General features: G+C 40.6%; 1 protein-coding gene across 1 annotated transcript in view; it reads right to left on the minus strand.

The window, feature by feature from the left end:
• ADCK5 (aarF domain containing kinase 5) overlaps positions 1-24,017 on the minus strand; it is a 186,032-nt gene that overhangs the window by 16,956 nt on the left and 145,059 nt on the right. The window contains exons 11-13 of the mRNA XM_030220653.1: positions 16,793-16,871; positions 2,754-2,845; positions 1,556-1,808 (exon numbers count right to left, since the gene is read on the minus strand). Coding sequence (XP_030076513.1) covers positions 1,556-1,808; positions 2,754-2,845; positions 16,793-16,871 — 424 coding nt within the window. The remainder of the gene's footprint in view (positions 1-1,555; positions 1,809-2,753; positions 2,846-16,792; positions 16,872-24,017) is intronic.

Raw genomic sequence — 24,017 nt, forward strand, 5'->3', positions numbered from 1 at the left:
AGGCTGGGGTTGAGCTGGTCCAGTCACATTCCTCAAAGACATCATGGCCAAAATCGATGCCCTGGTCCCTGCTCAATGGAGGCTAGCAGCCTGCTCCAAGTCCTTGGAGGGATAGCAGCCCTCATAGCATGGGTGCTTCTTAGGTATTAATGACCTTAATGCTCCAGTGCTCTTGATGCCATTCTTCGAAGGGGACAATATTGATGCTTTTTCTCCTCCACCTGATGAATGGCATCAGGGTCTCTTGGAGTTGACAAGGGCAAAGTTGAATACTTCCATTGTCCTGGGGTAGGACTGGAGGATGCCCAATCCTGATGGTTGTTACCAATGTTGAGGCAGGTGGCGACCTCCTCAATGTTGATGCGTCCTCAGTGTTTGATGCAGCTCTGGGTGTCACTGGGATTAATGCCTCCAATGTCAAAAATCGATGGACCTAGCTTCTCTGTGCCAAAAATCCATTCGTGCTGTTTTTCATGACCTCTAATATTTCTTGACTACCACAAACACAGCGAATGTGACTAAAATAACCAGATGATGTTAAAAAGTTACAAATATTTATTAATATCCAAGACTTGACACAGGCCTTGTTACAGCCTATTAGGCCTGCTTCAGGAGTCTTAAAATGTTCATAATGAAATCTGTTTGGTGTCTGTGGAGTCTATATGTAAACAAACGTTGTAGAACCTCAGCATATATGCCAGTTCTCACTACAGAAAAAGCAAACCTCGCACCAACTTGAAGATCAGCCATGAGCTATCGCTCCAGACTACTATAGTGTCAAACTGATTGCAAAACAAATTTTGTCATTTATAGTCATTATTTGCTCGTGCCAATTGATACATATTGGACGTATCAGCAGAAACATGAAATTACGATTAACTGAACATAAAAGTAGAACTGCCACAGGGAACTGCGCAGTCCCTTTAGTAGATCATTGGTTGCTATTCCACCATGGGATCACCGACATTAAGTGAACAGTGATAGATCATGTGCTCGAATCTCAAGGGGATTGTCACTGAACATTAAATTATAAGGAGCAATGGTGGACTGATACGTTAGTGTTTACCCAAAGGTGTTACTGTACTTTCAGCTGATTTTGGTTTTACCTATACATTTGTAATTAATTTGTATATTTTATTTGATTTTTATAGCTGAGAGGAAGTGGCAAATGTTAAAATCCAACTACACTGTTACTCTGAGTGTCATGTTGGTCTTTATCTGTCATAATTTATTATATTACTATGATATTCAGTACCCAACTGTCAGGGGAATCCATCACTTCGCCAATACCCAACCACCTTATCAGAGGAGAAATTTCCACCTCATCAATACTTAGCACTGAACTACTGGCACTGAAAACCCAATCACAAAAGGATTTAATGTCATACTAATAATAGCTAGTAGACAATCACAAACAGATTACTTCCTCACTAAAAGCATCAAACTACAGGGGAATGTTTCAATCAACAATATTCAGCATCCAATCATAGCTAGAGTTGTTATCTCAGTACCACACAGAGGGCAAACCAAGAATGATGAGGTCCCAACAGCTCACCTCTTTGCCATGAGAAAATATCTGTCCACGGGAGCCCCAAGAGCAATGTTGATACTTCTTACAGTGTTGATATTACGGAAAACGAGAAGCATGGGACGTGGCAGATCCTTCAGAACTTGCATTATCTGATTGAAGTGGCCTTTGGCCATGTCCTGCATGTAAGCTGTCTCCTCTCGTGTCAGGATGTTGGAGAGCTGGAGGGTCCCCATTCTGATTGGCCGTTGCATTAGGATCTCACAGAATAGAAAGTAATCTAAGAGGAAATAGCCACAGTTACCTCTGCATCAAACCAGGCAAAAGGATTTAGGCATGTATCTGGTTCTATTCCTCTATAAAATTTGTCAACGTATCTACGATTGTTACTTCTAAATCAAACCCTGCAACAGGAATTATATGTTTAACAGCCATGGATGCACTGAGAAATGATACTGAGAACCAGAGTGACAGTTACATGCAGAATCTCTACCTCGGAGGTTCTTTTAAAACTGGAAACCTGATAATAATTTGGGCCTCAATATTCAAAACAATTTACCAAGTAGGAGAGGCTATGGCCTTGTCTACCCCATGCCCCTTTTATTGCTTAATGATCAATGGTCCAAAACAGATAATTGTATTTAATCTGTTTTTAGATTATTAATGTAATGATTGTACTTTATTGTATTTTTGTGTATTTGATTAATTTCTAAACTGGCTTGGCTATATAAGTACTAAATAAAAGAAGTGGTCTTCAGAGCAATTTTGGATCCAAATAAGATGTAGGAGAGCCACCAAATATCTTCCCATGTAGGGCAACAACACTGTTAACCAGTGTATGTCAATGACATCCACACCCACCTTCAAACTTTTTATTCGGTGTATCCTCAAGAAGGCGGACATTTCCAAATACATTATTGAGAAATGCTTTGCCCTTCAAGCATGTGGCTCTTCCACTTACCCCTTTCTGTTGTGAGCTTGGACAGAGAGGCAGAGTGTAGCACAAAAAAGCTGTAAGAATGATGAGGGTCACCCCAGAGGTATCCAGAGGATGTAATTGACCCCAAGCCTTGCACTGAAGAACACTCACATAATGTAATGTAACAAACAAACAAAACTTGCTGGATTCTGCAAGGGACACAAATTTTAGAAACCTTCCTCTAATAACAGAAAAGAAAGAGCATGCAGTATCAATATATTACTACAGTTCTCTTCTCATACTCACCCTTCACACCAAGCTCAGAGGAGTGCCTCTTCATTGTGGCTTCATTGCGGAGGATAATACTTCTCCAAAGTCTGCAGAGTGCTCTGCGGTCCCTGAGTGGGTCAATAAAGAGCTGTGATAAATAAGGGCTAGATGCTGCTGCTGCTGACCACTTCCCAATGCTCTTCACTGTTTACTCCCACTTCTACACACCAACTCTCAACAGCACTATGAGCCTCTAAGCAGGTCAACAGGTATCTGCAGTAAACAGGATATGAATAGTGCTTCTAATAATCTTGTTCCACCTCTTTACCACTCACTCCCTATTGCTCCCCTGCTATATGTCCCTGCTGCCTATCCCTCCCTTTGCATATACTGTACACAGATTTACAACATGTGAATTATTTGAAAAATGTCCCTTGAAGATCCTGTGGAGCAGGTGAACAGGATGTAACACAGTAAATGATGACAGAAAAAGACCTGCAAGGTCCATCCTGTCCAGCCCTATTAAGCACAAAAGGCATGTGCTTAGGGCACCAAGGGAAGGGAAGCACCACAGATTTTTCTTCCTAGCTATCATACCCTTAACTCTTTCACTGCCATCTGCCACACCCAATATCCAACATGAATTTCTGTGTTTTTTTTAATCATTATAAATGCATATGATGTTTTGTTTCATACAATAACTCTCAGCACTTACCAAGTCTTAATGTCCTGTCAGTTAAGCAATGGAAGGGCTAAGGGGCACACTTGTTGGGCAGTGCTTAGGGCATCAGTTAGCCTTAAACTAGCCCTGATCCAGTTCCAACAGGGCGGCCAGAGCCACACCCACCTCTATGTACAGATTTTTGTTATTCATGCTTAAACACTGCTAGCAATTTGCCATCATGCCAATCACATATATGCAGTTAAATATGATTGAGTATTGCTAACATATTTAACTTGATATTTAAGGTGTCTTCCCCTCCCCCTTGAGTTGTACAGCACCCTCACTCACAGATTATGATAATAAAGTGATATATAATACTAGAGAGGCTGAATCTTCCTCTGTCTTTTGCCATTTGCTGGACGCAGGCTACAGAACTCTGTTGTCTAACATAAGACCTCAACAGCCATGCTGCGTTTCCCTCCTCTTTCTATTTAGGCATCCACTATGCTTATCTCACCATTTTTGAATCCACCACCTCTCCTGGAAGGGCATTTCAGGCATCCAGTACACTCTCTATGAAAAAGTATTTCTTGACATTACACCTAAGTCTACTGCCCTGCAACCTCAGTTCATGTCCTCTAATTCTACCACCCCTATGTCGCTAAAAGAGGTTTGGAAGCTTTCAAGTACTTGAATGTCTGTATCATATCTCCTCTCTCTCTCTCCTTTCTTCTAGCGTATACATATTCAGGTCTTGTAGTCTCTTCTCATAAGTCTTTTGGCACAAATTTGTACTATTTCTGTTGTCTTCCTCTGGACCAGATCAAGTCTTTTTATGTCTTGAAGAGATACGGCCTCCAAAAATGGACACAATACTCCAAGTGGAGCCTTGCCAAGGACTTGTACAGTGGCATCAACAGCTTCTTTTTTCTGCTAGTTATGCCTCTCTCTAGGTACAGTAGCATTCAACTGGCAACGGCCACTGTCTTGGCACATTGTTTCACCACCTTGACATCCTCAGACACTATAACCCCAAGGTCTCTCTGCTAATCCACACGTGTCAAACTCTCTCCCCCTAGAACATAATGCTCTTTGGGATTTCTGCACCCCAAGTGCATCACTTTGCATTTCTTCGCATTAAATTTTAACTGCCAAACATTAGAACATCCTTCTAATTTTTGGAGATCCCTTCTCATGTTGTCTACTCTCTCCAGGGTGTCTACTCTGTTGCAAATCTTGGTGTCACCCTCAGTTAATTTTATCTTCGATCTGACAAGCTTCAAAAATGCAGGGAAAAGAATAATATGGTGTATCTGTCATGAATCAAAAATCAATATTCCTAATACACAGTGACTGCAGTAGTGCAATAAATCACAGAGAGCTTTTAGGATGGCATCTATATATTTTTTTTATTTATGTTTTAAATGTTTTATCTTATCAGTGTATTGGTATATTGCTTTATTATATGGTAGACTTAGGTTCATAGACTTATTTTTATTAGTTTGCATATATTTGAAATATTTCATTTTTTAAGGTAATGGAATGTCTGCTTGTATTCTTCCTATTTGGCTTGTTTTTACTATTAATGCTATTTCTTTAGGTTTTTTAAAAATATGATGTACTCTATTTGGTTTCCAAAAGGGTAATTTTTTGTTTTTTAAACCATGGTATGAATGCCTGTATTATTCCTGTTTGGTTTTAATATTATTCGTTATTTATTTCTTATATTTATAGAATGCACTTTATTTTGACCCACTTGCTTTTGTATGAAGAAGAATCTTTGGTAAAGTATTGATGATGATGATTTTTTGACCGATTTTTTTTTTAATATTGCTTTATACCTATACATGTTTTATCTGTAATTTATTGTTGGCATATTTATATATTTTAATTATATTTGTATTTTTAAATGGATTTACAGACACCTGACAAAGGCATGTGCAGAAACTTGGCAAAGTCGGGTCAATGATCAATAAATTGATTCGTGGAAAGACTAGAGTCTGCTCTTTCTCTGAACTACCTCTGCTTTGTGTTGGTGTTTGTCATCCGCAAAAAGGCAAACTTATCCTTCTAACCCTTCAGCAATGTTGCTCACATATATGCTGAATAGAATGGGCCCCAATACTGATCCATGAGGCCTTCCGCTATTTACTTTTCTATCCTCTGAGTAAATTTCATTTACCACTACTCTCTGCCATCTATCAGTAAACCAATTTCCAATCCGGTTCACCACTGTGTGTCCTAACTTTAGCTCGAAGAGTTTATTCATGACTTATGAGGAACTGTATCAAAGGCCTTGCTGAAATTCAAGTAGATTACATCTAGTGTGTGTACACTATCCAATTCTTTGGTCACACAGTCAAAGAAATCTGGATTTCTTTGACTGTGTATCTGGATTTTCAAAAGGCGTTTGACAAGGTACCTCATGAAAGGCTACAGGGGAAATTGGAGGGTCATGGGATAGGAGGAAAAGTCCTATTGTGGATTAAAAGCTGGTTGAAGGATAGAAAACAGAGAGTGGGGTTAAATGGACAGTATTCACAATGGAGAAGGGTAGTTAGTGGGGTTTCCTCAGGGGTCTGTGCTAGGACCGCTGCTTTTTAATATATTTATAAATGATTTAGAGATGGTAGTAACTAGCAAGGTAATTAAATTTGCTGATGACACAACGTTATTCAAAGTCGTTAACTCGCAACAGGATTGTGAAAAATTACAGAAGGACCTTACGAGACTGGGCGGCTAAATGGCAGATGACGTTTAATGTGAGCAAGTGCAAGGTGATGCATGTGGGAAAAAAGAACCCGAATTATAGCTACGTCATGCAAGGTTCCACATTAGGAGATATGGACCAAGAAAGGGATCTGGGTGTCATCTTCGATACTACACTGAAACCTTCTGCTCAGTGTGCTGCTGCGGCTAGGAAAGCGAATAGAATGTTGGGTATTATTAGGAAAGGTATGGAAAACAGGTGTGAGGATGTTATAATGCCGTTGTATCGCTCCATGGTGCGACCGCACCTTGAGTATTGTGTTCAATTCTGGTCGCCGCATCTCAAGAAAGATATAGTAGAATTGGAAAAGTTGCAGAGAAGGGCGACTAAAATGATAGCGGGGATGGGACGACTTCCCTATGAAGAAAGATTAAGGAGGCTAGGGCTATTCAGCTTGGAGAAGAGATGGCTGAGGAGAGACATTATAGAGGTATATAAAATAATGAGTGGAGTGGAACAGGTGGATATGAAGCATCTGTTCACACTTTCTGAAAATACTAGGACTAGGGGGCATGCGATGAAACTACAGTGTAGTAAATTTAAAACAAATCGGAGAAAAATTTCTTCACCCAACGCATAATTAAACTCTGGAATTCGTTACCAGAGAACGTGGTGAAGGCGGTTAGCTTGGCAGAGTTTAAAAAGGGGTTAGACGGTTTCCTAAAGGACAAGTCCATAAACCGCTACTAAATGGACTTGGGGAAAAATCCACAATTCCGGGAATAACATGTATAGAATGTTTGTACGTTTGGGAAGCTTGCCAGGTGCCCTTGGCCTGGATTGGCCGCTGTCGTGGACAGGATTCTGGGCTCGATGGACCCTTAGTCTTTTCCCAGTGTGGCATTACTTATGTACTTATGTGGTGAAGGCGGTTAGCTTAGCAGAGTTTAAAATGGGGTTAGACGGTTTCCTAAAGAACAAAGTCCATAAGCTGCTACTAAATGGACTTGGGAAAAATCCATAATTCCAGGAATAACATGTATAAAATGTTTTTATGTTTGGGAAGCTCGCCAGGTGCCCTTGGCCTGGATTGGCCGCTGTCGTGGACAGGATGCTGGGCTCGATGGACCCTTGGTCTTTTCCCAGTGTGGCATTACTTATGTACTTATGAAATCAGATTTGTTTGACACACTTTTCCTGGTAAAAATATGTTGCCTCAGATCCTGTAACACATTGGATTACAGGAAATTCACTATCTTTTCCTTGAGCAGCACCTCCATTACCTTTCCAATTACTGAAGTAAGGCTTAAGAAAATAAGAATAGCCATACTAGGTCAGACCAATGGTCCATCTAGCCCAGTATCCTGCTTCCAAGAATGGCCAATCCAGGTCACTGGCAAAAACACAAATAGTAGCAACATTCTATGCTACCAATCCCAGGGCAAGCAATGGCTTCCCCCATAGCAGACTATGGACTCTTCCTCTAGGAATTTGTCAAAACTCTTTTTTAAACCCAGATACCTAACCGCTGTTACCACATCCTCCAGCAATGAGTTCCATAGCTTAACTATTCTTTGAGTGAAAAAATATTTCTTCCTATTTGTTTTAAAAGTATTTCCATGTAATTTCATAGTGTCCCCTGGTCTTTGTACTTTTTGGAAAAGTGAAAAATCAATTCACTTTTACCTGTTCTACACCACTCAGGATTTTGTAGACCTCTATATTCCCCTCAGCCATCTCTTTTCCAAGATGAAGAGCCCTAACCTCTTTAGCCTTTCCTCATGAGAGGATTTCCATCCCCTTTATCATTTTCGTCGCTCTTCTTTGAACCTTTTCTAATTCTACTACATCTTGTTTGAGATACAGTGACCATAATTGAACACAATACTCAAGGTAAGGTCGCACCATGGAGCGATACAGAGGTATTATAATATTTTTGGCATTACCATCCCTTTCCTAATAATTCCTAGCAATCTGTTTTCTTTTTTGGCCGCCGCCACACACTGGGCAGATTTCAGCGTATTGTATATAATGACATCTAGATCTTTTTCTTGGGTGTCGACTTCTAAGGTGGACCCTAGCAGCTGGTAACTGTGATTTAAATTATTCTTCCCAATCATTTTGCATTTGTTCACATTAAATTTCATCTGCCATTTGGCTGCCCAGTTTTCAAAGTTCCTGCAATATTTCACAGTCTGCATGTGTTTTGACAACTTTGAATAGTTTTGTGTCATCTGCAAATTTAAACAACTCACTTGTCGTTCTGATTTCCACATCATTTATAAATATGTTAAATAGACTGGTCCCAGTACAGATCCCTGCGGCACTCCACTATTCACCCTCCTCCATTGAGAAAAATGGTCATTTAACCCTACCCTCTTTTTTTCTGCGTATGAATTGTTTTTCAACAATTTGAATATTGCGAGGTGTTTGCTCCTTCTTTGTAGCTAACTCTTTGTTGAAAAAAAACCTTTTAAAATCCAGTTGTTTATTGGATATTTCTCTGGCTTACTTGACAGCTAATCCCCCAGAGTGCATTATTGAATGGCTAGTAACCTTTGAAAATGATTTTCTACAGATGGGGTCTTTTCCATCCTTAGTGGGTGGTATAATCATGACACCAGTTCTTAAGCGTGCTAAGCTGGGTGTTAGGCAACCTGCTAATTATTGACCTGTAGCTAATATTCTATTGCTTGCTAAGTTCTTAGAGGCCTATATGGCATTGTTATTGTCTGATTCACTAATTCTAATTGTTTACATCACCTACAGTTTGGGTTTAGGCCCTTCCATTCAACTGTAGCAGTACTTCCCTCGCCCTTAATTGTCTTGTCTATTATTTTAGATTGTAAGCTCTTTTGAGCAGGGACTGTCTCTCTGTGTCAGGTGTTCAGCGCTGCGTGCGTATGGTAGCGCTATACAAATGCTAATAATAATAATAAAGTGAAAGCACTGTTTGCTCAGGAAAAGTCATCTATACTACTAACAGTTTGATCTCACAGCTGCATTTGACAAAGTAGATCACACAACATCTTATTATAAAGACCGAGTTCTCTGGGTATTTAAGGTTTTGAATTGGATGCAAGAACTTCTGACTCAGATTTTACAAGGTAAAACTGTCTAATGCTTTTTCATCAGATTGGAGATCACCTTGTGGCATTCCTCAGGGCTCCCCACTCTCACCATTCTTGTTCAATGTTTCTATGTATTCATTTTGTCATAGTTTTTCCACCATTGGGTCTATGTTTTTTTTTCATATGCAGACAACAGGTTTGTATTAATACCGATTAACGATGACATTTCATTCATTTTCTCATGTGTTTCATCTTGTATAAGTAGAATTGAAGACCAATATACTATACATGGGTTCATATTAAATAGGAACAAAACCAAACTCCTATGGTTTAGCAGACAAGAGAATGCCATTCCTAAGGAAGTAATTTTACCGGATTTTTCTGTTTTAGTGCAGTCTGTTTTATCATCTTTAGATTATTGTAATGGTATATACTGTCTTCTATCCATTCATTTAATTTTAAAATTACAACTTTTGCAGAATACTGCTGCTAAGATGATATTTAAAAAGAAACAATTTGATCATGCCACTCCTTGTTTGATTATGCTTCACTGGCTTCCTATTGATGCAAGTATTTCTTTTAAATTGGCCTGTTGGGTTTATAAAATATTTAATGGTCCTGAGTATTTGATCACACTTTTCTCTTTTCCTTTGGCCCCCACTCTCTCTAGAGCAGGCAGCCACTGTCTCTTACATTCTGCCTCGCCTCACCCTATGCTTGGAACAACCTTCCTGAGCCCTTACGCCAAGCCCCCTCCCTGCCCGTCTTCAAGTCTTTGCTTAAAGCCCACCTCTTCAATGCTGCGTTCGGCACCTAACCCTTACCGTTCAGTGAATCCAGACTGCCACAATTTGACTGCCCCTATCGGACCGACCGTTCACTTGTCTATTAGATTGTAAGCTCTTTGAGAAGGGACTGTCTCTCTTTGTTAAATTGTACAGCGCTGCGTAACCCTAGTAGCGCTCTAGAAATGTTAAGTAGTAGTAGTTTTCCACCATTTTCTGGCATTAAATACAAAAATCATTACAAAACATCTTTTTCATATCAAGCCGTTCCGATCTGGAACTCTTTACCCATTTCAGTGAGGATATCTCCTACTTACCTTTCCTTTCAGAAGAATTTAAAGACTATTCTGTTTCAGAATCGTACTTGTAATTTTTCTATTTCTTTTACATTTATAGTTGGATTCCACTTTGAATCATATTTTGGATTTCAACAACAAACGTAATATTATATACTTGATCATGGTCTTTCTTTGTTGACCATATCATATCATAACCAACTCCTACTCCACAAAAGGGCACTGTCTCCCATCCCATGACTTTTTAACTTTCTCAGGACTCTCTCATGAGGAATTTTGTCAAAAGCTGTCTGAAAATCTAGATACACCATTTCACTGGCTCACCCCTATTCACATGTGTATTCACGCCTTCAAAGAAATGGAGCAAACTAGTGTGGCAAGATTTCCTTTGGCTAAACCCATACTGACCCTGTTCCATTAAACCATGTGTGTCTATGTGTTTCATATATTTATTCTTTATGTTGAAATATATTTATTGGTATTTAACAAGATTCAAACTTAATACAAAATTCAAAAATACATCATCCATGAACACACTTCCCATCAGGACCCCCCTCCCCCATACCTGCTGTCACAAAACACCTAGCCACCAGCCTGGGGTTACCTTGTGGCCACTTAAAGGGTCTATTCCCAGCACAGCTCAGGTCCGCCTGCACCTGCCACTTGTGCTCTACACTAGCACCCTCCTCCCACCGACTGGGTCCCACCGCCTCTGGGCAAGTCTCCCGCTCTCAAATTATCTCTAGTGATTTCCACGTTACTGGGGCCACACTCCCTGTGGTTCCACTGTTCCCAGAAAGCACTCACAGACCCAACACACAAACCACCAGGAATCTTTATCAGTCCAGACAAAGAGGCAATAAACTGAAAATTGTTTATTGTCTTAAAAATTGAACAGTGTAACATAAAAAGTGCAGTCAGCAAACAATAACAGGTAACTGAAATATGGATCAATTATAAAACTCTAGCTGAACATTTGTTTACTTTCTAAAATGTACCTGGGAAGACCAGGGCATCTAGCTGCTCACAAGTTATAAAATTTAACTGTTTACAGGGCCCTAGCAAAGAGATCCCTCTCTCTTTTCTTCCTGGCTAAGACTGGGGCAAAAGCCAGTACAATCTAAATGAAAAGAACTCCTGGGCCAATCAGAGCCCAGAACAGCAAGTTTCAAAAATAGCTGGTTACATGGGAATTTCCTTTATCTGTGTGCTAACTAAAAGAAGGAACGGTCCATTCCTCTGTAACAGTTTTAAACATAAACATGCACCACCTGCTGGCCAAATTAGAAGTGCACTTCAAGAAATATTCAACACAATTTACAGGCTTAAAAACACGCTGTTCTGTCACACCTCCCTCCTCAAGAGAGACCCCGAACTGCAGTCTCCACAGACCGCTGATCAGGTTTCGATAGTCCAGTGTCAGGGTGGTTCTGGCTCTTCCTTTCTGGAGAGGCTATCAGCAATATTATGTTCACTGCCTTTCCAGTGCTCTATGGTGAAGTTGTACATTTATTTATTATTATTTATTAGGATTTATTTACTGCCATTTTGAAGGAATTCACTCATTTGCAGGGACATGCTCCACTGGAGTTGTTTCCAATTCTCTCCTGAGACTCCCTTAAGGCAGACCAACGGATTGTGATCTGTGATGACAGTAAAGTCTCGCCTATACAGATATGGTTGTAACTTTTGAAGGCCCACACTAAGGGCAGACACTTTTTCAATAGTGGTATAAGCTACCTCTCTGTCAAGGAGCTTGCAACTCAGATACACAATGGGATGCTCCTCCCCTCTGCTATTCACTTGACTGAGTACAGCCCCAACGCCATATGCTAAGGCATCAGTCTTTGCCACAAATCTTTATTGGTAATCAGGTGCAGTCAGTACTGGATCAGGAGCTAATGCTATATTTAATGACTGGAAGGCCACTTCACATTGGCAACCAGGTAACTACTCGGGGTAGTCTCTTTTTAGTCAGGTCAGGTAGAGGCTTGGCTATGGTGCTGTAGTGAGGCACAAATGTCCTGTAATACCACACTGTTGCAAGGAAGACCAACACTTGCTTTTTAGTTTGAGGAGTGGGCCAGTCTTGTATAGCTTCAACCTTAGCTGGTTCAGGCTTCAGCTGTCCACCTCCCACTCTGTGCCCTAAATATTGCACTTCTGCCATCCCCATATGACATTTGCTGGGTTTTATAGTCAGGCGGGCCTCCCTGATTCAGTCCAGTACTCCACTCAAATGGATCCGGTGGTCATCCCAGGTCTGACTGTACACAGCAATATCATCAAGATAAGACATTGCATGCTCCTGGAGTCCAACAGATGATTCACTAAGGACTAAAATGTACCAGGGACATTTTTCACTCCAAAAGACATCACAGTAAACTCATACAGACCAAATGGGGTAATGAATGCTGATCAATCCTGAGCAGCAGCTGTTAGGTGAATCTGCCAGTACCCTCAGCTAAGGTCCATTGTAGTCAGGTACTGGGCCCCAGCTAAGTGGTCTAGTAACTCATTCATCTGGGGCATCAGATAGGTGTCAGATACAGTGCATTCATTAAGTCTCCTGTAATCCACACAGAAGCGGGTTGTGCTATCTTTCTTGGGAAGAAGAACTACAGGAGAAGCCCAGGGATTATGAGACTTCTTTATAACACCTAGGGTTAGCATCTCATCAATCTCCTGCTGCATTTGCCTCTCCACCTCAGCAGATATACCTGACCTGCTTCAGCGGGTCATGGCCACCCATGTTTACATTGTGGTTAGCCAAATGGGTAAGTCCTGGTGGAAAACACATCGGCATACTTTTGCAATACTGCTTCTAAATGCTGTCGCAGGGTGGGGGTTAATTGCTCTCCTACTACAATTTGTTGTATAAATCCCTCTGGTAAGGTCTCTGCTAGGATGTCAGGTAAGGGCTCACTAACCTGACACTCTTCTGGTAGGCTGCACACAGCTAGCACCATAGATATGTGATTCGCATAGGCCTTTAACATATTTACATGAAAGATACCCTGCTTTATGTCTTACATGAAAGATACCCTGCTTTATGTCTTGAGAGTCCATAGATATAACAGGTCCCACCAAATTGGTCTGACGTTTAATCTGATGAACAGAGATTAAAACAAGTACCTGCTGGCCCTCATAAAACTCTCTATTTCGGGCCTTACAATCACTGAAACAGTGATAACCACTCTCATAACCAAATTCAAACAATTAATTGCAACCGGAAACAATGTGCTGCTCCTACAATTCGACATGTCCAGCGCGTTCGACATGGTCAGCCACCAAAAACTCTCGAACATCCTAGACTACTTCGGGATCAGAGGAAATGTACTAAAATGGTTTAAAGGCTTCTTAACAGCAAGAACTTATCAAGTGATTTCAAAATCAAAAACGTCAACACCATGGAAACCCAAATGTGGAGTACCACAAGGATCACCACTCTTCACCAACCCTTTTTAACTTAATGATGACACCCTTAGCCAAATCGCTATCCAACCAAGGACTTAACCCGTACATATATGCAGATGATGTCACGATATACATCCTGTTCAAACACGATCTAATCGAAATCACAAATGAAATCAAACACAGCCTCCAAATAATGAATTCATGGGCAGACGCATTCCAACTAAAGCTAAATGCAGAAAAGACACAATGTCTCATCCTATCCTCACAATATAACACAAACAAACACAACACCATAAACACCCCAGATTACACCCTCCCGGTGTGTGACAGCCTGAAAATTCTGGGAGTCACAATTGACCGAAATCTCACACTCGAAGACCATGTGAAAAATACAGCAAAGAAAATGTTCCACTCAATGTGGAAACTTAAAAGGATCAAACCTTTCTTCCTAAGGGAAATATTCCGCAGCCTGGTACAATCAATGGTGCTAAGCCATCTAAACTACTGTAATGCCATTTATGCCGGATGCAAAGAACAAATCATTAAGAAGCTCCAAACCGCTCAAAACACAGCAGCCAGACTCATATTTGGGAAAGCGAAATACGAAAGCGCCAGACCCCTAAGAGAAAAACTACACTGGCTCCCATTAAAAGAACGAATTGCGTTCAAAGTTTGCACCCTGGTCCACAAAATTATACACGAGGAAGCCCCGACCTATATGTCAGACCTTATAGACCTACCTAACAGGAACGCAAAAAGATCAGCACGCACATTCCTTAATCTCCACTACCCCAGCTGTAAAGAACTAAAATATAAATCTACAAACGCAACCAGCGTCTCCTATATTTGCACGCAACTATGGAACGCACTACCGAAGGCCATAAAAGCAACGCAAGACCTAACTATCTTCCAAAGACTACTGAAAACTGACCTGTTCAAAAAGGCATACCACAACCAACCATCCTAATTACTAAATAATAAAACTGATCATGAACTAGACAAAACCGAACTTTTATCACTTGACTGACCTACCTCACTGATATTAACGAACAAGCACTACCACTCTAATCCTATGACGAAAATGATTTCTCTATAATTGATGACCTAACATATGATACAATCCAATCTATTACTCAGGAACCTACAGACAACAACATAACATATTCTTCTTTACCATGTTTGTATGCACCTTAATGCAATACCACTTTCATCCTTATGTCGATAAGATTTCTCTATAATTGATGTAATCTTCTTTACCATGTATGTATGCACCTTAATGCAATACCATTGTAACTCTGATAACCGGAAATGGCAATCGGCACTACGGCAAATGTAAGCCACATTGAGCCTGCAAATTGGTGGGAAAATGTGGGATACAAATGCTACAAATAAATAAATAAATACCAGGTCTTTTGCTTAATCTGGGCTGCCTGCAAGTTTTCTATGACAAAGCCCACAAGTTCTTCTAATCTCTGCCGCATATTAACTACATATTCTTTCTTGAAAGATGGACATCATCACCGCTCAGTAGCACTTGGAAAATCATCCCATGGTCTAGGAAACTGAAGTGCTGGCATTGGCACCAATCACAGAGCCACACAATCAGCTCCAGGATGCGAGCTTCCATAATACGGTCTTTACCTTCAACAGGAACGATTGATGACACCGCCTGCACACCTAGGTGCTTAACCCTCCGACCCAGAGCCATGAAGTCACGTTTGATATGTTCAGTAGGATACCTAGCAGTATCATTTGTGCCGATATAAATGAGCAGCATAGGATAGTGATCAGTAGGCGTGATGAGTCTAGGCCGTCTTTCTGCTACATCTCAATCTTTGCACCAGGCAGACAGTACACCTCCCTGGACATCATGTCTGATCAGCAGGTGGGCGCTTCAGTACCCCTCAGAACAGAAGCACCAACCACCATTACCTTTCGCTTCTTACTGGCCACCAATCCAGCGGCTTTGGGATTTTTGATCGTTGTTTTCTCCTGTTCTCAAGATGTTTTCAGTTATTCTGCCTCCAAAGCTGCAAAGTGATTCTTCAGTTCAATGGAAGATGGAGTTTGGAGGTTGATTTTACAGGATCTAGTGAACTGTGTCGATCTGTCCTCTTTCACCACAAGATCTGCTCTCCCTTTGCTAGAGATCCCCAATATTTCAACCTGCATCTCTGAGATGAATTTCTGGTTGTCACAGATGAATCATCTTCTTGTGACCTCCTCTCTTAGTTCTTGTACTTCTTTCATGAGGGATTCAATGTGTATATAATTATCACATGAAACAAGAATCTTGTCTGGGCCAAGCAGTCAGTCTGGGCAGAGGTAGAAACTGTAATGAGAGTTGTAATGAGAGCTGATGAAAGAGAAATAGCCTGTAAGGTAGCAACCTGAGTCTTTACATTCACACATCGTTTATCCAAAGTTTGAATATTTGTATCCACATTAGATAATTTTTCTACAACTTCTACAGATAAACTAACACAGGGCCTCTTTTACAAAGCCGTGCTACCGATTCTCAGTGCGGCAAATGAGAGGAAGCCCATTCAATTCCTATGAGCTTCCTCTCATTTGCCATACAAGAATCGCCACGCAAGAAGCCCACTATGAGACACTACAACCGTGAGCAAACTCTCCATCCGACAGTTAAGGTCCCATAAATCCTTCAAAGAAATATCCTGTTTAGCTCCCATTGGTTGTAAATCCTTGCCCACATCGATAGACTAAAATGGTGTACGTAACTTCGAATGGGTAAATAAAATTTTATCAGTACGCATGTTTACAACTGGAGCAGGGTTAACCACTTGGGATGCCCCTTCCACTTAAAATACAGGTGGAAGAGAGGGTGCATTCTTGAGGGCTCAAAGAGGTACCAAGTGGACAACAGTTTGTAATGATAACTTCAGATGGCATCACAGGAGCCACATGCCTGTTCACTGAACCCACCGGTTTAGGTGTGGAAATGTTTGGTTTAACTTTTTGGTTTCCCATTTAAAGAAAAAGCAAATACAAAGAAAACAAAGTAAACTCACAAAGTGTTCCTCATGGTCCTCGGTGCTTCTATGGCCTGAAACCCTGCACTACAGATTAAACACTGTGGACAATCTGCATTCTGATCGAGGTCATGCTTACCTCTCACTCAGAAACTCATACAATCCATGGTCCAGGAGGATCAGTTCTGCAGTCCCATCGGGCCCCTTTCTCACCAACACTGCAAGGACAAATCAGCAATCAGAACACTATCTTACTCTGGCTATCCTAGAACAGAGAAAAAGCAGCTTACCCACCCATGGACCAATGAATGGCATAAGACACCTGAAATGATGAGGGGGTAGGGGAGTAATTTAAATCACTTCCCTCAGGAAACTAACTAACCCATCCCCAGGCCAATATACAGAACACGGACAGATGACCTGACATAAATGAAGGGAAGAGGTTATCGTATTCCCTTTTCCTTACATACAAACATAAGGGGGGGAAATTATCACACCCTTTTCCCTAGGGCACAGCAAACAGACACAAGAAGTAAAAAGAGAATTCATTCTACTTCTTATCCTAGACAGAAGAAATAAAAAGGCAAGCTTTCACTTACCTGTAAATTTCCTTTCCTTTAGCCCTGCCAGACCAGCAGCATTATAGTCCCCCTAGTTGTTCAATATTTATTTGGTCCCAGTAGCTCAGATTTTTGGTTATCAGCTATTTGCTGATGGCATTTAGTTTTATGTGCCCTTGGGAAAGAATCGGATATGTGTGTTGAGGAATGTGCATGACTGTTTGTAGAGCATAAAAGAATGGGTGGGAGTAAAGACAAAGTCCTCAGGTACAGAAGGCTTTGGTTGAGAGTGAATGCCATGTTATTTACTGGCAGGTTGTGGAACTAAGGGTGTTGAACTAGGCTCAGAGTGGATCTGGATGGGGTTTTGTCTACGCAAACACAAATTACAGCAGCTGTGAGATCATGTTTTTACCATCTACCTCAGCTGCATTGGGTAAGGATGAATTTTACATAGAAAGATTTTATGCAGGTTATTTATGTAGTTATTAATATGACTGGATTATTGTAACCTCCTTTATTTGGGGTTATTGGTGAAAGATTTATGTTGATTTCAGTAAGTTCATTAACATTAACAACACTTATATTCCGCCATATACTTCTCAGTTCAATGCGGATTACATCTGCTAAGAAGCTGGACGTATCCAGGAAGTACAAAACTAATCAATGTAATAAAATAATGATATATAGTTAACTATAATCATTACAATTCAGGACAAACTTCCTGAATAAGTAAGTTTTTATTTGCTTACAAAACTGACTGTAATTTGTCACAGAAAGCAGTAGAGTTTGAACATGCTTGATACAAAAAAGAATAATAATTTAGTTCTTTAAAAAATTCTTTAATGATGGAAAAGTAATTAAGGTCAATGTCCAGAAAACGGCCTTGAGAGTTCTGATTGGGGTGAAAATGTGTGAGCACATTTCCCCTGTGCTGAGAAGTTTGTATTGATCACCTGTTGACTAAAGGCTTTTACACTGACTTTTAAAACTTTGGCAGGGTTTGGTCTTCTTACTTATTGGAAAAGCTCTGTTGATATGCTCCAGAACGGACTTTATGCTCACAAGGCGGTAATTTATTGGAGGTTCGGAGTTTGGGGGACTGCATGCCTGGCTGTGGTTTGGCTGCAGTCAAAGGAAATTCACCTAGGTGGAAAAATGCTGGATTCCCACAAATGATGCACAAGGAAGGAAGAACAGTGGGAAGTCGACCATGGACTCAAGAGACAAGGACAAAAGTTTGATACTTCTCAGAACGTCTTTATTGGTTGGAGACTTGACATAGTACTGTGTTTCAGCCACAGGCCTACTTCAGGAGTCTTCTGAACCTTATTCGATATACAGGAATTCTGATGTTCACTGTGCTGGAGTGATAATAGAAATGCCTGGTCTTTAAAAAGACCTGGGTGAATCTATAAGTGATACCACTGGAAGTCGACGTGGTGCCTTAGGGTAGCATGAACGCACTTTTACTGTGTCGAGTCTCCAACCAATAAAGACTTTCTGAGAAGTATCAGACCGTTGTACATGTCTCTTGAGTCCATGGTTGACTTCCCACTGTTCTTCCTTCCTTGTGGTTTGGCTGCAAACATTTTTAGTTGCTATTCCTGAGCAGTGGAATAGACTCCCACAGAAACTGTATATTACTCAAGACCTTTTCTTTTTTAGGAAGAAACTGAATACATATTTATTTAGCCTTTGCTGGGATAGGTACCAAAACTTAGACTGTGAGCCCTCTAGGGACAGAGAAAGTACCTGCATATAATGTGTACAGCACTACGTACGTCTAGTAGTGCTATAGAAATGATTAGTAGTAGTAGATAGCTGATGTATCCGGGGGAGACCTTTGCATTTCTGGAGTGGGTTTTGGACTGGTGAATGATGGAATTTTAGTATGTTTGTTTTATTATTACTACTACTACAGTCTTAAAACCCACAAAATACCACAAAGTTCACTGAAGGTAACAGAAAAAAGCTGAACATCAGAAATTACAATGTTTAAACCAAATTTTACAATAATTAAAAAAAACCCTCAGCTACCATGAACTAATAAAATTTCTTAAAAAGAAATGTCTTAAAGAGCTTTCCTAAACTGAAAATAAACACAAATTCTTAAAAGAAAAGAAGAAAGAGAATTCCAAAACTGTATAGTCTGATAAGAAAAAGTAGATTGAAAAATCCTCTTTACCTTTACATGGAGAAATGAGGGAAAAACTTTAATAAAAATTGATATCTAGTAGATCTAGACATAAAATCATTTTTATAAAAAGCAAGATGAATGCCTAAATAAGATCCATACAATGCTTGCTAGGTCAAAGCTGATACCTTAAATTGAAATCTTGCTTCTAATGGTAGCCAATGCAAATAACATGACAAAGGAGTAATATGATCATATTTGTCTGCTGCAAAAATAACTCTTGCTGCTGCATTCTGTACTCGTAATTTGGACTTAAGCAACTTTGTGTAACCAATATAGAGTTGCAATAGTCCAGTTTTGAAAGTATCAAAGCCTGAACCAACAATCTAAAAAACAGACAAATAAAAAAAAAAATTCCAAATAGTTTAAAATTTCTTTTGTAACAAAAAAAAAGAATCTCTTAACACCTTATGAACCTGAGTTCCTAAAGACAGTTGGCTATCTACCTCAATTCACTCTGTCACCTCCATCTTAACTATGTATTTTCTCTTTTCCAGAATTGGTGATCACCATTACGGAAAATTTGTAAGCCACATTGAGCCTGCAAATAGGTGGGAAAATGTGGGATATAAATGCTACAAATAAATAAATAAATTTCCAAAATTCTGGAAGGAACATCCAGTTTTATCTGATGATTAACCTGTAACATTATATCACTCAGAGGTAACGCTGGACCTACCCATAAAAACTTTGTTTTCTCTTTATTAAGCTTCAATTTATATGCAGAATAGGCTAAATACCCAAACAGATAAAGACATTTGCAGAAGAGACAAAATTATTCAGAGCTATTAAAACAGCTGAGGATGGTGAGACTAGGAACCTGGGCATCTAAATGGCAGATGTTCTTTTTCTTTAAATACTTAAAATATATACTTTAACAATAAACAATTTAAAATAGCAAATAGAGTACACAGTGGTAATAATTCAAATCTATGTAAACAATGATGTAAATTGAGTAAAATTACTCAAATATCTCCATGTCACCAATGAGAACAAGATTCAAGAAAAGAGATCATAGCAGGTAATAACATAACAAAGGAAAAGTAAGGAGCCCCTGACACATTCCCAGTCAGTCACATGAGATTTCTTTTTATTCTTAAATCAGGAAAACCCACAATTTCTGTCCCAAGTAAAAGGCAGAATGATTATATCAGTACAATTTAAATATTCTCTCACTATTCTGCTCAATGTACCTGTATTGGACTCCTCCTCCATAAATATTTCCAGGAATGCAGATAAATCCAAATTGTTAATAGGGTTATATGATTTTTCAAGTTGAGCACAGCGAGGGCGACAAATGATTGAACAGCAGACTATGTCTATTATATGGTAGCTTAATTGTAACATCTGAGACTCGAAATGAGTCATGTTTCGGCCAAAAGAGGCTTTCCTCAGGAGTCTTCTGTTGAATGTATGGAATTCTTAGCTAGCCTCTATAAAATAAACTTGATGTCTTATACAGTGGGGGAAATAAGTATTTGATCCCTTGCTGATTTTGTAAGTTTGCCCACTGACAAAGACATGAGCAGCCCATAATTGAAGGGTAGGTTATTGGTAACAGTGAGAGATAGCACATCACAATTAAATCCGGGAAAATCACATTGTGGAAAGTATATGAATTTATTTGCATTCTGCAGAGGGAAATAAGTATTTGATCCCCCACCAACCAGTAAGAGATCTGGCCCCTACAGACCAGGTAGATGCTCCAAATCAACTCGTTACCTGCATGACAGACAGCTGTCGGCAATGGTCACCTGTATGAAAGACACCTGTCCACAGACTCAGTGAATCAGTCAGACTCTAACCTCTACAAAATGGCCAAGAGCAAGGAGCTGTCTAAGGATGTCAGGGACAAGATCATACACCTGCACAAGGCTGGAATGGGCTACAAACCATCAGTAAGACGCTGGGCGAGAAGGAGACAACTGTTGGTGCCATAGTAAGAAAATGGAAGAAGTACAAAATGACTGTCAATCGACAAAGATCTGGGGCTCCACGCAAATCTCACCTCGTGGGGTATCCTTGATCATGAGGAAGGTTAGAAATCAGCCTACAACTACAAGGGGGGAACTTGTCAATGATCTCAGGCAGCTGGGACCACTGTCACCACGAAAACCATGGTAACACATTACGACATAACGGATTGCAATCCTGCAGTGCCCGCAAGGTCCCCCTGCTCCGGAAGGCACATGTGACGGCCCGTCTGAAGTTTGCCAGTGAACACCTGGATGATGCCGAGAGTGATTGGGAGAAGGTGCTGTGGTCAGATGAGACAAAAATTGAGCTCTTTGGCATGAACTCAACTCGCCGTGTTTGGAGGAAGAGAAATGCTGCCTATGACCCAAAGAACACCGTCCCCACTGTCAAGCATGGAGGTGGAAATGTTATGTTTTGGGGGTGTTTCTCTGCTAAGGGCACAGGACTACTTCACCGCATCAATGGGAGAATGGATGGGGCCATGTACCGTACAATTCTGAGTGACAACCTCCTTCCCTCCGCCAGGGCCTTAAAAATGGGTCGTGGCTGGGTCTTCCAGCACGACAATGACCCAAAACATACAGCCAAGGCAACAAAGGAGTGGCTCAGGGAAGAAGCACATTAGGGTCATGGAGTGGCCTAGCCAGTCACCAGACCTTAATCCCATTGAAAACTTATGGAGGGAGCTGAAGCGGCGAGTTGCCAAGCGACAGCCCAGAACTCTTAATGATTTAGAGATGATCTGCAAAGAGGAGTGGACCAAAATTCCTCCTGACATGTGTGCAAACCTCATCATCAACTACAGAAGACGTCTGACCGCTGTGCTTGCCAACAAGGGTTTTGCCACCAAGTATTAGGTCTTGTTTGCCAGAGGGATTAAATACTTATTTCCCTCTGCAGAATGCAAATAAATTCATATACTTTCCACAATGTGATTTTCCGGATTTAATTTGTGATGTGCTATCTCTCACTGTTTACCAATAACCTACCCTTCAATTATGGGCTGCTCATGTCTTTGTCAGTGGGCAAACTTACAAAATCAGCAAGGGATCAAATACTTATTTCCCCCACTGTACCTTCACCTTTGTACTCTACCCCAATCAGAAAATGACATTTGGCCATGGTGGAAAAAGGCCTTCAGAGGGATCTTTAATACATCTCCAAGTGCTTTTTCAATATATGCCTAGGAGACTCCAGGGATAATCTAGGTAAATTAACAAACTTCAGGCTTAAATATCTTATTTTCTTCCACCTCCATCCTCCAGTGAGAAATCACTCCGTCTTGTACTACCATACCAGCCAATATCTGCTGCTGATCTGACTGCTGTTCCACCTTCACCATCCTTTGAATCAATAGGCCCATCTTCTCCTCTCACTGGGCGAAGTTCAAATCTAATCTAGTTGCAAGAGCATCAAGATCTACAGAACACTTAGAAACCAGAGTTTCAAACCAAACCAAGGATGACCAGATGGCATTCAAAGTAGCTTTACAAACTGAGCAGAAACTACTTCTGCCATCCCAAAGGACTATAACAGGGCTTCAGTCACTCATCCCCAGTCAACTACTACCACCTTCACTTCTCATACAGGTTCCATCCACCAACACCTCTCTGCTGCTCTATTTTCTGGATGGTGTTCTCAGTTGACAAGGTCAAACTACTCCAGAATCCTCCCTGAGCAATGACCCACTAATCCACACTCCAGGGGTCTGAATTGCACCCTGTGTTGTCCTTTGCCTGGAGAATGGTAGAGAGGGAGTACTCTGTATGTCTGGACTCAATGAAACCTGCAGTAGCTGTTGACCCAATGCCTCCTTAGCAATCAGCTCTAACTGAAGATGCCAAAATAGGAGATTCGACAAAAGATTTAATAAGTGGATGCTTCCCATCAGGGAGTTTCAGAGGCTATGGAGGGGAAAGATTCTCACCTTCCCCTATCGCTTCCGAGCCACTTAGAAGAATTTAAATAGGAAAAAGAAAACAATACAAAAACAATAGCAAGATGGATCCAAGCAAGGCAGCACACGTCCACCATGGCACATGAAATTTAATATGGACAAACGCAAAGGTCTTTAGAGGCTGTTTCAGCCCCAACAACTGTTCGCTCTTACATTTTTCTTTGGTTTCATTGTGTTTACATTTGAGACATATACACTGTTCAAGCAATATTGGTGGACTCTTGATGCGGGCCTTTGGCCCGAAAGACAATTCGTATCAAGTGGAGGAGTAGCCTAGTGGTTAGTGCAGCGGACTTTGATCCTGGGGAACTGGGTTCGAATCCCACTGCAGCTCCTTGTGACTGTGGGCAAGTCACTTAACCCTCCATTGCCCCAGGTACAAAATAAGTACCTATATATATGTAAACCGCTTTGAATGTAGTTGCAAAATACCACAGAAAGGCGGTATATCAAGTCCCATTTCCCTTTCCTTCAGAATAACTGGAAAAACATTGATTTCAATAAACGACTTGTTATATTCATACATCGTCTGGTCCTGCTTTCTTGATTATCTTCACTGTTTGATGCTGCAAGTGCCAAGTGATGTACATAGGGAAAATAACTCCAGGTGTAAAATGCTGGGTTATAAGTTAGGAGACACCACCTAAGAAAAAAATCTTGGATGATTTGCATA

The sequence above is a fragment of the Microcaecilia unicolor genome, chromosome 1 (assembly GCF_901765095.1).
Source record: "Microcaecilia unicolor chromosome 1, aMicUni1.1, whole genome shotgun sequence".
In the NCBI taxonomy this organism is placed as follows: Eukaryota; Metazoa; Chordata; class Amphibia; order Gymnophiona; family Siphonopidae; genus Microcaecilia; species Microcaecilia unicolor.